Here is a 12,621-nt window from a genome sequence, read left to right on the forward strand (position 1 = left end):
GGATTTCAACGCATTTTTGGACTTCAGAATATCCAAATTATCTGTATTTTGTACCGGTCGTTAACAGAGGTACGCAGAAATTATGATTTTACTCATTTGTGTATTTAACTAACCACGAAAAAGCAAGAATATAGAATTTGTTAATCAGTGATCAATACAAATACTGTCCAGGAAATGAGGACGGGTATTTTTTCTACCAAATCAGAATACATTCCAGCTTGAAGGACTTGTGTTTATTTTTGAGAGTTTTTCGATTCGTACACAAGTTGGTAACTAAGCGAACCCAGAATTTGAGGACACCGGGACTAGCGGAGTTAATATTTGGATTCAAAGTCATTTAGAGTCCTATCAGTGTGTTTATATTAATTATATATTTATTAATCAGGGTTGCCACAGTAAGGGAATACCGGGAAAACCGGGGAATTTTAGGGAATTTTAAAAAGTTTGAGAAAACCGGGAAATTTCAAGGAATTCTAAAAGTCTGGGTAAACCTGGAAATGTCAGGGGAAATGACGAAAATGTCATGGAAAAGTTGTAAATTTACCTTTTATTAGCTTCTTAGAATAGATTTTATGTTCAAAACAACAAATTATGCCTAAAAACGATTTAAAATCACGTCTTTTTTGCCGTGTATTGCATATTTCGTCGTCTCCCGGACGAAGGAACGTAACTCCATTCCAAGGTTGCCAGATTGACTCAAACAATTTATTTATTTGACCAAAATGTACGTGTCCGATTTTCATCCAAAAGTTTTCTGATTTTTGCATGAAATGTGGAGAAAAATCAGTAAAACTATCAGTTGAAAATGCCCAAGATTCTCCTCGTTAATATGCAATAAACGACGGTAAATTTGGCAACATTTAAATGAAGTTACGTTCTTTCGCGAAGGAAACGGCGATTTTATCTGTCAAAGAATTTTCCTCAAATGTGTCAGGGATATGCGAGGGAATTTAATTTTCTAAATTTTGTGGCATTCCTGATTAACTGTGCGATGAGTGGAGCCGATGAGGGATTTTTTCCAGGTGGTGTTGGTTTTCGCAACCTTGCAGGAATGCAAGACGATCAAAGCAAAGTGACTTTGTGCTCTTTATTGGTGAAGGCACAGACCTGTGTGACTTTGACACATGTGCTTTCTGTTCCCGGCAGAAAGCAGCTCCGACTCAGAGGAGAGCACCCCAGCCCCGTCAGCGACCCCGCAGAAAGTCTCGCCTCCCCCGCCGAAATCCTCGACGAGCATCACGCCTTCCTCGGACACGAGTCCCAAGAAAAAAGGGCGCGGGCGGCCCCGGAAAAACCCCCTGCCGCCGAGCAGCGAGGTGAAACCGGGGGCCGTCAAAAAGGCAGAGCCGAAAGCGACTCCGCCCCCCGCGGCGGCGGCGGCTGCGACGACGGCGGCGGGTCCGAAGAAAGCGACGAGGTCGGGAACCACCCGCACAAGTAAGCACTTGTCAGGAACCATAAGCATAAAAGTGCAGAGTGACTCTGAGTCCGATTCAGGTATGATTCGTTGCCAGCAACCAACGCCTCCCGATGTTAAATACTATCTTCAGCGTTTTGCGATGGTATTAGCAACCAAGGGTACCTCTCTTCTATTTTCCACTCTTTCGTCCGCTCACTTCTTCAGTCGACTCCAGGGGACCATGTTTTGCTTGAGTGTCGAAGTATTTAGTTACCCAGGGTGTAGACAACTAGAAAACCGTATCGTAGTCAACTTCTCAAAAATCCAGCATCATAATGAGTTCATTAGAAACCACGGTTTCCCCCACATTATAAGGATTTATTCATGCAAGCACCCCTTCCCCCCCCCCCCCAAAAAAAAAACAAATACTTAGAGTTTGAATGGGAAAATCTGTTCTCTGAACCGATTTTTTTCAGGGGTGCAGAAAATGTGGAAAAGCCCCCAAAATGTGGAAGGAGGGGCAATTTTGAAAGGTCATCAGTCGAAAGTTTAAGAAAAACAGGGAAAAGGGTCATCCTTTTTTAAATTGGTGTGAAATTTTGTGGAAAACCGTTGAAAAATATTGTTGAAAGCTCGCAGGCGGGCGTGTGAAAATTTGGAACCTCAGGAGATTCTGCACCCCTGATTTCCTCTAGTGTTAGGTGCCTCAGAAAAAGAAATCAATCCTACACTCCTCCTTAAAAGTAGGTTTCAGACAATATTTACGCAGATAAAATCCCAATTTTCTTTGGCAATGTCCCCCACTCACCAGTATACTAAGGTGGTCTCTGGTTTGTAAGATTTCAAGTACTAATTGATCGATTTTTCTAGTGAGTAATTATTAAAATGCTAAGTGAAAAAGTTTCAGAGACTCTGACAAATTTTGAAACATTCCCGCAATTTTAGTTCAGAACACTTAAAAAATTAATGTGCATTGAACGATTTATCTCTCAGATTCATCACATAAATTATTATCGAAAAAGTTAAAAATACATTTTAATGCAATCAAGATCAGATTTAGAAGGAGGAGTGACTAAAGCATGAATGCAAAAAATACACTAGATTTCGATGAAAATCAGCTCTTCAAATGGCTGATAAGTAAGTAAATACCTAGCTACCGAAGATCATAAATAAAAAAAATAGTATACGAACAGATATTCTTTTTTTCCAAATCCAATCTTGCTGTAAGATAATTGGACCGATACAGTAAGTAGCTTTTGAAAAAGTCTCCCTATTCAAGCAAAATATGGTTAAAAATCTTTATATCAGTGCCTGGACCATGGTGTGAGGACGGTTTAATTCGCAAATTTGAAAGGAAAGCACTTTTAGGAAGTTAACGCTCTAAAACTTTGAAAGTGAAAGACCAGCTCGGTGCAAGAAGAACTCAAATTACCGTGAGGAAAGGGGAAGGTCCCAGTGCATGAGATTTCTTCTTCTCCTCTTCCTGAGTGGTGTGTGGTTTTGTACAGTTCTGTTTGGTGTGAAGTTAAGCTTTCAGTTTTTGCATGCCATTTTTTAACCTTTTCATTCACTCATAAAATAGGTATCATTCAAGTTTTCTACTAGCTCAATTTTATGAAGCCTCTTTCACCCGTGCAGTGAAATGAGAGTGAATCGAATTATCCATTTTGTTAATTTCAGTAGCCCAACCCTTAAGAAAATAAATTTATGGGGGAAACAACGCAAAAAGATTATAATGGGGTGCAAAACAAGGTTTTTTTTTGTTTTATCGATTATGTAACAGTGTAAAAAAAAAAAAAAAACCAACATTTTTTCAGATAAGTAGTTTTAGAAGCTAGAAGAGTAACGAAATTAAGAATAAAATCTTGGAACATTTGCTGGATTTTTTCCCCCTCTTTTTAATGAGGAGATTTTACTGCGTCTATAAGTATGCGTACCCGATTCTTCACCCATTCAATTATGAGAGGAGATATTTGAACTGAGTGGTTTTTTTTTTGGATTCAAGCAAGTTTTTGTCCTCCTTTCAGTCAGCGCTTGGCGTTTTATATCTGTTCCTAAACGCCTTCGATTTTTATACCATCAAGTTGATTTTAAACTCTAACGGCATAATAATTTAGGAGCCCCCGTGGAGTGAACTGATCATACCAGCGTTTTGGTAACTAGATTAAAATAAAACACCGCAACACCATTATTGTGAATTAGTGACTACCTCAATAAAGTTTGTTTTTTCCCCCGTTATTATCATTTCTTTTTCTTTCTCCCTGTTTCTAATTTTGAAAATTCCTGCAATATTATGTTGTCGCGCAAACATTTTGTTGTTCCCATCATTAATTTTTTTTGCATCTCTCGCTTGAACTCGGCACATTATCACCAGCTGCTTTGCTTTTTTGCCTTTGATTTTTTTTTTTTTTTTCAAAAAACCTATAAAGATGACATCAAACGCTCTGCACCTTAATCAGCTGTTTCGGTTTCTTTATAGGTTATCAATAAACATTCAATTTCCAAATCTCCAGGATCCGAGTGTAATCAAATTTCCATCATCTCTTGTCAGTAATGTTTTCGGTTTTCCCTCCGCAAGTGTTGTACCTAAATTCATTTTCATTCGGTTTTTCTCTGTTGATTTTTTCCCTTTTTGTCATATTTTCTCACTCATGGTTGCCTCTAGTTCTTGTTTTTGTAAATAGATCATGCAATTCGCTTTTATTAAATGCTAACTTCACCGCTGCGTTATCAGTCACATATTTACTAAATTCTCTCTGCAACAGTTTGTTTTGGTTTTTTTGTGATGTGCGCTACGAAATCTCTCACCTGTCCAATTTTTTGAAGCCTGAATGTTTCATTGTGTAATTTTTCGCCTGTGTTAAATTCTTGAAATAAGCCTCACAAGAAGCGACTCAAGATTTCCTGCATTCGAATCCCTCTGCTCCCACAATGGTCAGATGTAATCTCATTCGCGGGAGGAGGGAAACAGCTAATTTCCCCACCAAAAGGGGTAATCCATGTCATATTTAGTCAGCCCTCTTGGATCATATCGATGGCTAATGGACCACTAGATAAGGTACGAATTTCAGCATTCTGATACATGTTTCTTGACCAAAATTTTACGTAAAACACGATGCACACAACGAAAATTACTGAAATTAACTCCTTACGAAGATATTTAATGATTCTTGATGCGTGAATTCAAACCACCCGCTCATGAAAACTCAATGCTCTACGTGATTCACATCGCGCGCTAAACGTTATCATGACAGTCTCTGCAATATAAAAATCTGGCAACCTCAATCTTGACGCTTTGGCTCATTATAGCAAATTGCTAATAGTTTGAACAACACATGATGGGAAATGAACATTGCTCGATCGAGGAAGCTTGCTGAAACCGTTGTAGTGGGCGATTTGACTCACGTAGAGCTTTGAGTTTCTTGTGAGCGGGCAGTTCAAATTCCTCGTAACCAATGTGAAATAAAAACGTTAATATCTTCATTAGGAGTTTGTTTCAGTAATTTTCGTTGTGTGAATCGTTTTCTACGTAAAATTCTGGTTCAGAAACATGTATCAGATCGCTTAAATTCGTACCTTGTCTAGTGGTCCATTGTGAAAATTTATATTCGGAGATTTTTAAACGTTGCAATTAAGGTACAAGTTCTTCGCATTTAGCCATCGATGTAATTGACTGTCAATTAACAAGAGGTGTGAGATGATTTAAAATGATAGAAAACCGCAAAATACCTGACAAAAATATGTTATTATATGAACGTCCTTCTATTTACCAGACAATTTAATGAGAAGACTTGTGATTTTCAACCCTGTAAGGTTTCGAGGTTTCAAACTCTCCGTTTGCTAAAATAGACCTGAGACCAGATTCTTATTTCTCGGCAGGGAAACAATATTTTTACGGTACAACGTACGTCTGGCCTTGATCCTGAATCAACCTCAGCTTGTCTCTTTGTACTGCCATCTCATTGATTTTTGACTGTGTATGGGAGAGGGACCTTTGAAAAAAAAATCGCGAGTTTCAGATCCCAGTATCATTGGCCAGAAAATTATTCTAAAATATTTTCGAATTTTGAATACGCCTGAAAGTAAATCAAGCGGCGTGAATGATCGATTTTCGATATTTCCTCATTTGAAGCTATGGTGAAGAATCGATTATTATGGTGCTCGTTGCGAACACCCTGTATATCTATCTTTTTCCACGGGTTTAAATGGCAGATCAATCGATATATCGCAAAGCACGCCACGCCACGCCACTGAATCAAGCAGAATTGGAGCTTAGTGATAGCGATTCCTGGGTCAAGAATTGATCCAAAGTCTTCACGAAAATAGATTCGGTTCAAAATGTCAGATCTCAAGAATCGATACCTCGAAAGATCCATCCAGCAACTTTGATCTTCTGTGTTGATCAAAAATTTCAAAATTTGCCAATCGAGTGTGCCCAAACCGTCATTTGGACTATATTTTGCAATTGGGGACTATAATTTCTGGCCTGGCTCATCTGTAAAAGCACGTATTTGCATAAAGAAACTAATGATACATACGTTGTTCTTAAACTGAGCCAGAAATTGTCGTTCCTTATCGCAAAATTCAGTCCATTTGATGATCCGCTCCAATCTGATCCTCCTAATCCAATCTTCTTTATTTTTGAGGCAACTTTATAAAAAATGCTTTTTTAAAAACAACCCCCCGCCCCCCTCAAGAAAGGTCCTTTTCCCATTCATGGTCATAAACATAACAAAAAGGAATCTTTTGTAAATTTGCTGAACTTCTGTTAACACATCTGCTTTTTATAAAAGCTGAACACGAGCCAAAAAATATAGCTGTCTCATCATCTTAATTTCAACTGTTGATTTTTCAGTATGTATACACAATCAAAATAATGAAAGAAAGTACAAAACTTTATAGGAAAATCTCTACATTTTAGACAGTAGAAATACTCTGACAAGAGTTCACTGTGCTTCAGAGAAAAACTTGGAAGTTGAAAACTTCGTAAAAACCTTTAATTTTCTTTTTAAGAGCACTACATAAGTTCACTGAATGAAGACAGGTTGTGACTATCACCTTGATCTTTCTATTTTATTTAATGGAGCATCACATATGGACATACTTATGCTAAAAAGACCTAGGTATGTGCATAGTGTTTGCATGCAACGTAGTTCCTTTTAGCATAAATACGTCCATATCGTCGCTCTCCTGACTTAAGGGCGTGAATGATCGATTATCGATATTTCCCCATTCGAAGATGTAGTAAAGAATCGATCTCTAAGGTTTTCGTTGCGAACACCTTGTTAATCGATCCTTTTCCATAGGTTTAAATGGCAGATCAATGATTGATACATCGATTGATCATCAATCGATATATCGTAAAGCACGCCACGCCACTGGCATAGCCGTGTTTCTATTGCCACATGAGCCCCATGAAGCGTAGAGCTATACAGAGAAGAAGTCTCTTGTGGAAACCGAGATATACCTTTACGTCAGAGGAGCGACTGCATCATAAACTGAAACAACAATGCATATTTCTTTCTTTATACGACTGGAATGTGCATGATGATTTCGAGTTATTTAGCCAGGCTGCTCAAATCTATGGAATAGCGAGAGGAAGGTTATAATCACAGCGTTATGATGTACTGCACCAAAGCAGAAAACTCTTTGTTCGAGTCAGTTAAATATTACGAGAAATGTAATCACTATCTTATTTGATTGCTCAAAATAGTGAAGCACTTTGCCTCTTGTTAGTGGTTGATGGTACCACGTAGGTATCAATTTTACCTTGAAATAGTAAATTACTCAGACTTCTTTTAAAATTCACAAAAAGTAGACGCTTTTAAAAGAGAAAAGTTCATCAGACGTATAGAGTTTTATGAGAGAATGGTGCGTCAAACAAAATTATTCGTTTTTTCTTAGAAATCTCTTTTATTCACAAAGAAAAATAAATATTTATTTACAAGCAGAAAAGTTTTTCTTGTCTTACACTAATTTTGAAGATCTGTCACTGATTCTGTAATTTTTTATTTCAGAAAAGAAAAAATCTGCCGCAACGAAAATGAAGCGTCCTGTCGGTCGACCTCGAAAAGAGAATGGCAAAAAATCAAACGAAATGTCAGCGGTCACATTTTCAGAAGAAGATAGGAAATGCCCCGTGGAAAATTGTGATTCATCCGGTCATCTTAGCGGAAAGTTCGACAATCATTTCACGAAAGAGGCATGCCCCGTCTATCACAATCTCACTGCTCAACAATGCAAGGTGACAATCACATTATTTATATTATATTAGTGTTTTACTGCTTGACAGTTTTTTTAAGAACTGCTGCTTTCTCCATTGCATTTTATAAGAGTAAAAGTGCCGCACACAATGATAGAAAAAAGTGTCACAAAAGTGTTCAGAAGAAAGGAATGATTTTAAGGCTCAAAGATGAATACCAATAAAATTAAGGCTCTGGTTGGGAGGAAGACACTTCTCAGTTGTGGTGTTTCAGAATTCCGTCGCTAATTGAACTACATTTTGCATTTAGGAACTACTATTTCTGACACAGTTTAGAAACAGCGTATGCACCATTAGTTTTCCTTTGCACAATAGTGTTTTCACGGATGAGCCAGAAACTGCAATGTCTGATTGCGAAATGAAGTCCAATCTGATGATTAGTTGGACTAGATTTTGCAATCAGGAGCTACAATTTCTGGCTCATTTGCAAAAACACATTTGTCTGTAGGGAAACTAATGGTGCAAATGTTGTTTCTAAGCTTAGCCAGAAATTGTAGTTCCTGATTGCAAAATGTACTCAAATTTTTCTGGAATTCTTTCTTCAGAACATCGCAAAATCATGAATAATATTAGTAAAAAACTTTAATGAAATGCACGCTCCACTTTCTTTACAATGAATGCATGATTACCGGTGATTCTGAAATACCGCAACTGAGGAGTACCCATCTTGCACTCAGCCCCTCAATTTTCACTGTTCAGATTTGTATACAAAAAAAAACAAACAAACCTTAATTATTGTGCCAACAATGAAAAGCCAAAATAGTGGCTACGTTGTGTTTAGTAAACCTATACCCCAACCTTCCATTACACAAATCTTTTCAATGGTAAAATTTCAAATAAAAATATTGCATCGAAATTGCAGCACATTTTTTAGAGCTGTCTTGTTCTAGGAATCTCATCCTAAAGAGAGATATTAAGCCTTGCACTTCTGAGGAAAAATACTTTCATATTTCGAATTTCACTCAACACTACACAGTGGATTCTTTTTTACCCACGTCACAGTGTTTTTTTTTTTTTTTTTCTATCGAGTCTATTATAATATGATAACTAAATTATATCATCCTGTATAGTATTAAGACACTTTCCAAAATTGGAAAGTCTTGGAAAATCTTTATACTGAAGAAAATAGAGTAAATATTCTTGAAAACCCTCAAATTTTAAAAATGGCTCATGCCACCTTGAAAAATGTCTGTAAAGTGCTGTACTTATATTGAAATTAATATTTAGAGCTTGAAAAGTCCACACACTAGATGCTTGAATTTAACTCTTGACTAACAGTAAGTAGTTAGTGCTTCTTGATAATGAATAACAAATCATTTGAAATTAAATAGATTATTTGAAAAGGCACCACAAAGGAAATTTCCATCTGCATCAAATCATGTGTTCATAGTGCTGATAAAGTTTTAAAAAATAGTGCGTTATGTCACAACATAGTGAATTGCAATTCTTTTTCAGAAAGAACCTGATATTGCCATCCGGAACAACAAGAAATTGCAAGGATCACAAGAAATTCAAAGCAAAGAAACCTTGAAGTTGAAAATCTAGTTATTTCTATTCCCTTTCCGTTTGAATCTTTTGTATGATTTTTTGATAATTCTTGATTTTTTAGGAAAATGCAACGAAATGGAAAAAGGCAGAAGAAGATAGGCGGAAAGCTATGATCCTTCTGAAACCATCCTCCATGCTTTTGTCTGCAGAGCAAAAAGCTTACAGAGAGCACGTTAAGGAAGTCCGAAAAGAACTGATTGCAGATGTAAATGCAGAGCTACAAGAAAACATTGTTCCTAATCCGCTAGTTGCTGAGCCAAAGTTCATTGCCCAGGGTGTTCCGAAGTTTGACCATCAGCTGTTTCTAAATGCGCAAGCAGTAGCAGCAGAAAAAATAGTATGTTACCATTTCTATTTCATTTTATATTTTGCAGTGCTGCTAAGATCAAGCACACTAATTGTTCTGTGAAAGAAAATTGGAAACCGTGGCTATGGTTTTTTCAGGAATATTCTCTGTTATTTTCCTAAACTTTCTGTGAAAAAATTATGTATGCATGTTAATTTGATTCGATGTAAAACCTAGCAAGAAATAGACAGTCATAGGAGCAGAGTAAAGACTGTACATGGTTATTCAAAAGAACTCAATGAAGAAACTGAATACCAATACAAATATTTTTGAGTATATTGCCAAAAATTAAAAGTAAAATACTTGCTTGGACTTACTTGACACTATATCAATATTTTTAATGTAAAGATTATTATTTTCAAACTTGAAAATGACTTGGAAGGGTTGATTTTTGGATAATGGACCACTAGACAAGGTACGAATTTCAGCATAGGTACGAATTCGGGCAGTTCAAATTCCTCGTAACCAATGTGTAATAAAAACGTTAATACCTTTGTTAAGAGTTATGGTTTCAGTAATTTTTGTTGTGTGAATCGTGTTCTATGTGAAATTCTGATTAAGAAACATGTATCAGTTTGCTTAAATTCGTACCTTGTCTAGTGGTCCATTGATTTACTGGCAACTTATCGAAGGCGTAAATCTGCAATCACATATCTTGTTTGCGGTGTCTGAAAATTTCTGTCTCTATGTTGTTATTTTTCAAAGAGAAAAATTGACATTATTCCTTGAAGTTTTTGCAGAATTTTCTTTACACAGAGAAGAAAAATCACGGCAGTTTCAAAAAATTGCCGTTGAGTAGTTTTCCATTTAAGAAATAAAGTACGACAGGAAGTCTGCGACGTCGCAAACCGAGTTATGTGATTGCCGACTTAAACCGTCGATATGTATGTGTACAAATTTTATGTGCCTATTTGTTGTGTGAAAAACGCATTGAGCATAGCAAAAAAGAAAGGCAGAAGGAAACACTGAAAGATCCATCAACAAAAAGTTATTTGAAAGATCAATTTTTACAAAAGGATATTTTATCATCCCCTGCTTGAAAAAACGTATCTTGATTGGACTATTTCAATAACATACATTAAGCCACTTTCATAGTGCAGCTTCGCGCTCTATGATGCCCAATCGCCATTGCCCCCTATCCTTCCAGAGATCATCAGGCAAACTATTTCAATAACTCTCTCTCAAATTTCATCGTCTATAGGAAAACTGTTGCTTGAATTTTCCTGAAACATATAGTGATATCTCTCTGTCCTTGTGAAAAAGGGCACTAAAATTTTCTAACTAATTTACTCAACAGTTCTACCATGAAAAAATAAAATGATGGTACAAATACTGAAACAAAGCAGACAAGATAAGATCCCGCAAGAGACAGCGATTTGTCTCTAACACGTGAAAAATGGCAAACTTTTAGCTTCCAGTTGTATAGATTGAAACAAAACAGTTACATCTACATTGCGGCCTTTCAAAATCCCATATAATATTTTCATTTTTTGGAAGGAAAGCAACCAACATATCCACTCAAAAATTCTTGCAATTTCTCTTGCCCATATTAAAGTTATTTCCTCAAAATTTCAAGCAAAAATGTTTTTTGAATTCTTTCTAAGAAATTTAATCAAGAGATGAGCTTTTGAAACACTGCAATGTACAGAATGAAAAACAACTTAATCAGCCAAAATTCACATAATAAAATAACAACTTAATTTGGGGAAGAGGCTACAAAAAACAACAACAAAGGATAAACAAAAAACCCGGAACGTTTCAGAAAATTAACACTTCCATTCTCAACTGGAAAAATAAAAATAAAAATGAGGCGTCGATTCGCTGTTATTGCGAGACCTAGACTCGGAAGACTTCTGAGACTGTAATATACATTAATGATGAAACTGCAAAAAATTCATCTCCCAGTTGTGATGTTTCAAAATATCTGCCTCTATTTTACCCTTTAAAAGAATATGGAACCCTTATCATGGCTTGAAATTTTCAAAACATGACATTTTGTAGTTTTCTATGTAGAAAATAGAATACGACCAGGAGTTTGCAGCGCAGCAAACCTTGATGCGCATTTTTGCAGTTTCACCATTGATTTCTCAATTAAGGAAAATTATGGTCGGATGAGCTGTCTCCCTTTACTGTGAGATTTCCAGTTTTATATTGGAGTGAAAGAAACGCTTAATGTCAAATCACCATCTCTGTCTAAACAATCAGTGTGTTGAACTGCGATGTGTTCATAGTATTTACTTGACTATATTACATCCATCAGACCTAAGTTTTGGATTTTATGTTTCAGGAAGCAGATTTAAAATCTTTACCGTGCTATAAAGGAACAAAATTTGTAGAGATGGGTAAATTCGAGATGGAAGTCTGGTATCAGAGTCCATATCCTGAACAGTTTCAAAAATTTCCAAAATTGTATCTGTGCGAGTTTTGTCTCAAGTACATGTCAAGTCGGACGACATTGAATAGGCATACAGCAAAATGTGTGTGGAAGCATCCACCTGGACAGCAAGTTTATAGGTATTTATGCTTTATCAATGCTAATCTACAAGGGTGGATTTTAAAGTAAGTTTACCTATTCATTTTCTCGAGAAGCATCAAGGCTTTGGAGAAAAAATTAAACAAGTTTTGATAGGTGCAATTTCTTAGCCCTCTTAAAAGCTATAGTTTTTCAATTTAGTGTACGCTTTGTGGAAAAATCATGTATTTTCCACACCCACTTCATCTCCAAACTTGCCTTCTTTTCATGCACTGCTGAACTTAACAAAGAATATAAGTACAGGCTTTGGAAAGATAAATTGGAGTCATTTTTGCATTCAATAAAGTTAATAGACTCTTTTTCAGCAGCTTACCTTATTTTTTGACCTATCCACTCAATAGATTCATGCATTTTTCGCATAAGTGCAATGTTTGCAACAATTTCCGCAGACGGGTTTTGTAAAATTCTTTGACCATATTCTGGAGCCAGATGTTGATGCAAACTTTCACGTCCACAACATCGTTAAAAAGTCTGCCTTAAGAAATTACTTCAATCTCCGGAACGTTCGGAAATTACCAAATGTTAGGTTTTGA

The 12,621-nt window shown here is 36.4% G+C and overlaps 1 protein-coding gene across 3 annotated transcripts in view; it reads left to right on the forward strand.

Annotated features, from left to right (window-relative positions):
* Positions 1-12,621, forward strand: part of chm (lysine acetyltransferase chameau) — a 95,276-nt gene that overhangs the window by 8,477 nt on the left and 74,178 nt on the right. The window contains exons 3-6 of one of the 3 annotated variants that reach the window (XM_019061277.2): positions 1,147-1,497; positions 7,417-7,643; positions 9,271-9,546; positions 11,843-12,069. In XM_019061277.2, coding sequence (XP_018916822.2) covers positions 1,147-1,497; positions 7,417-7,643; positions 9,271-9,546; positions 11,843-12,069 — 1,081 coding nt within the window. The remainder of the gene's footprint in view (positions 1-1,146; positions 1,498-7,416; positions 7,644-9,270; positions 9,547-11,842; positions 12,070-12,621) is intronic. The other 2 variants (XM_019061278.2, XM_019061279.2) reach the window with 2 other exon arrangements.

This window comes from Bemisia tabaci, chromosome 9 (assembly GCF_918797505.1).
Source record: "Bemisia tabaci chromosome 9, PGI_BMITA_v3".
NCBI lineage: Eukaryota > Metazoa > Arthropoda > Insecta > Hemiptera > Aleyrodidae > Bemisia > Bemisia tabaci.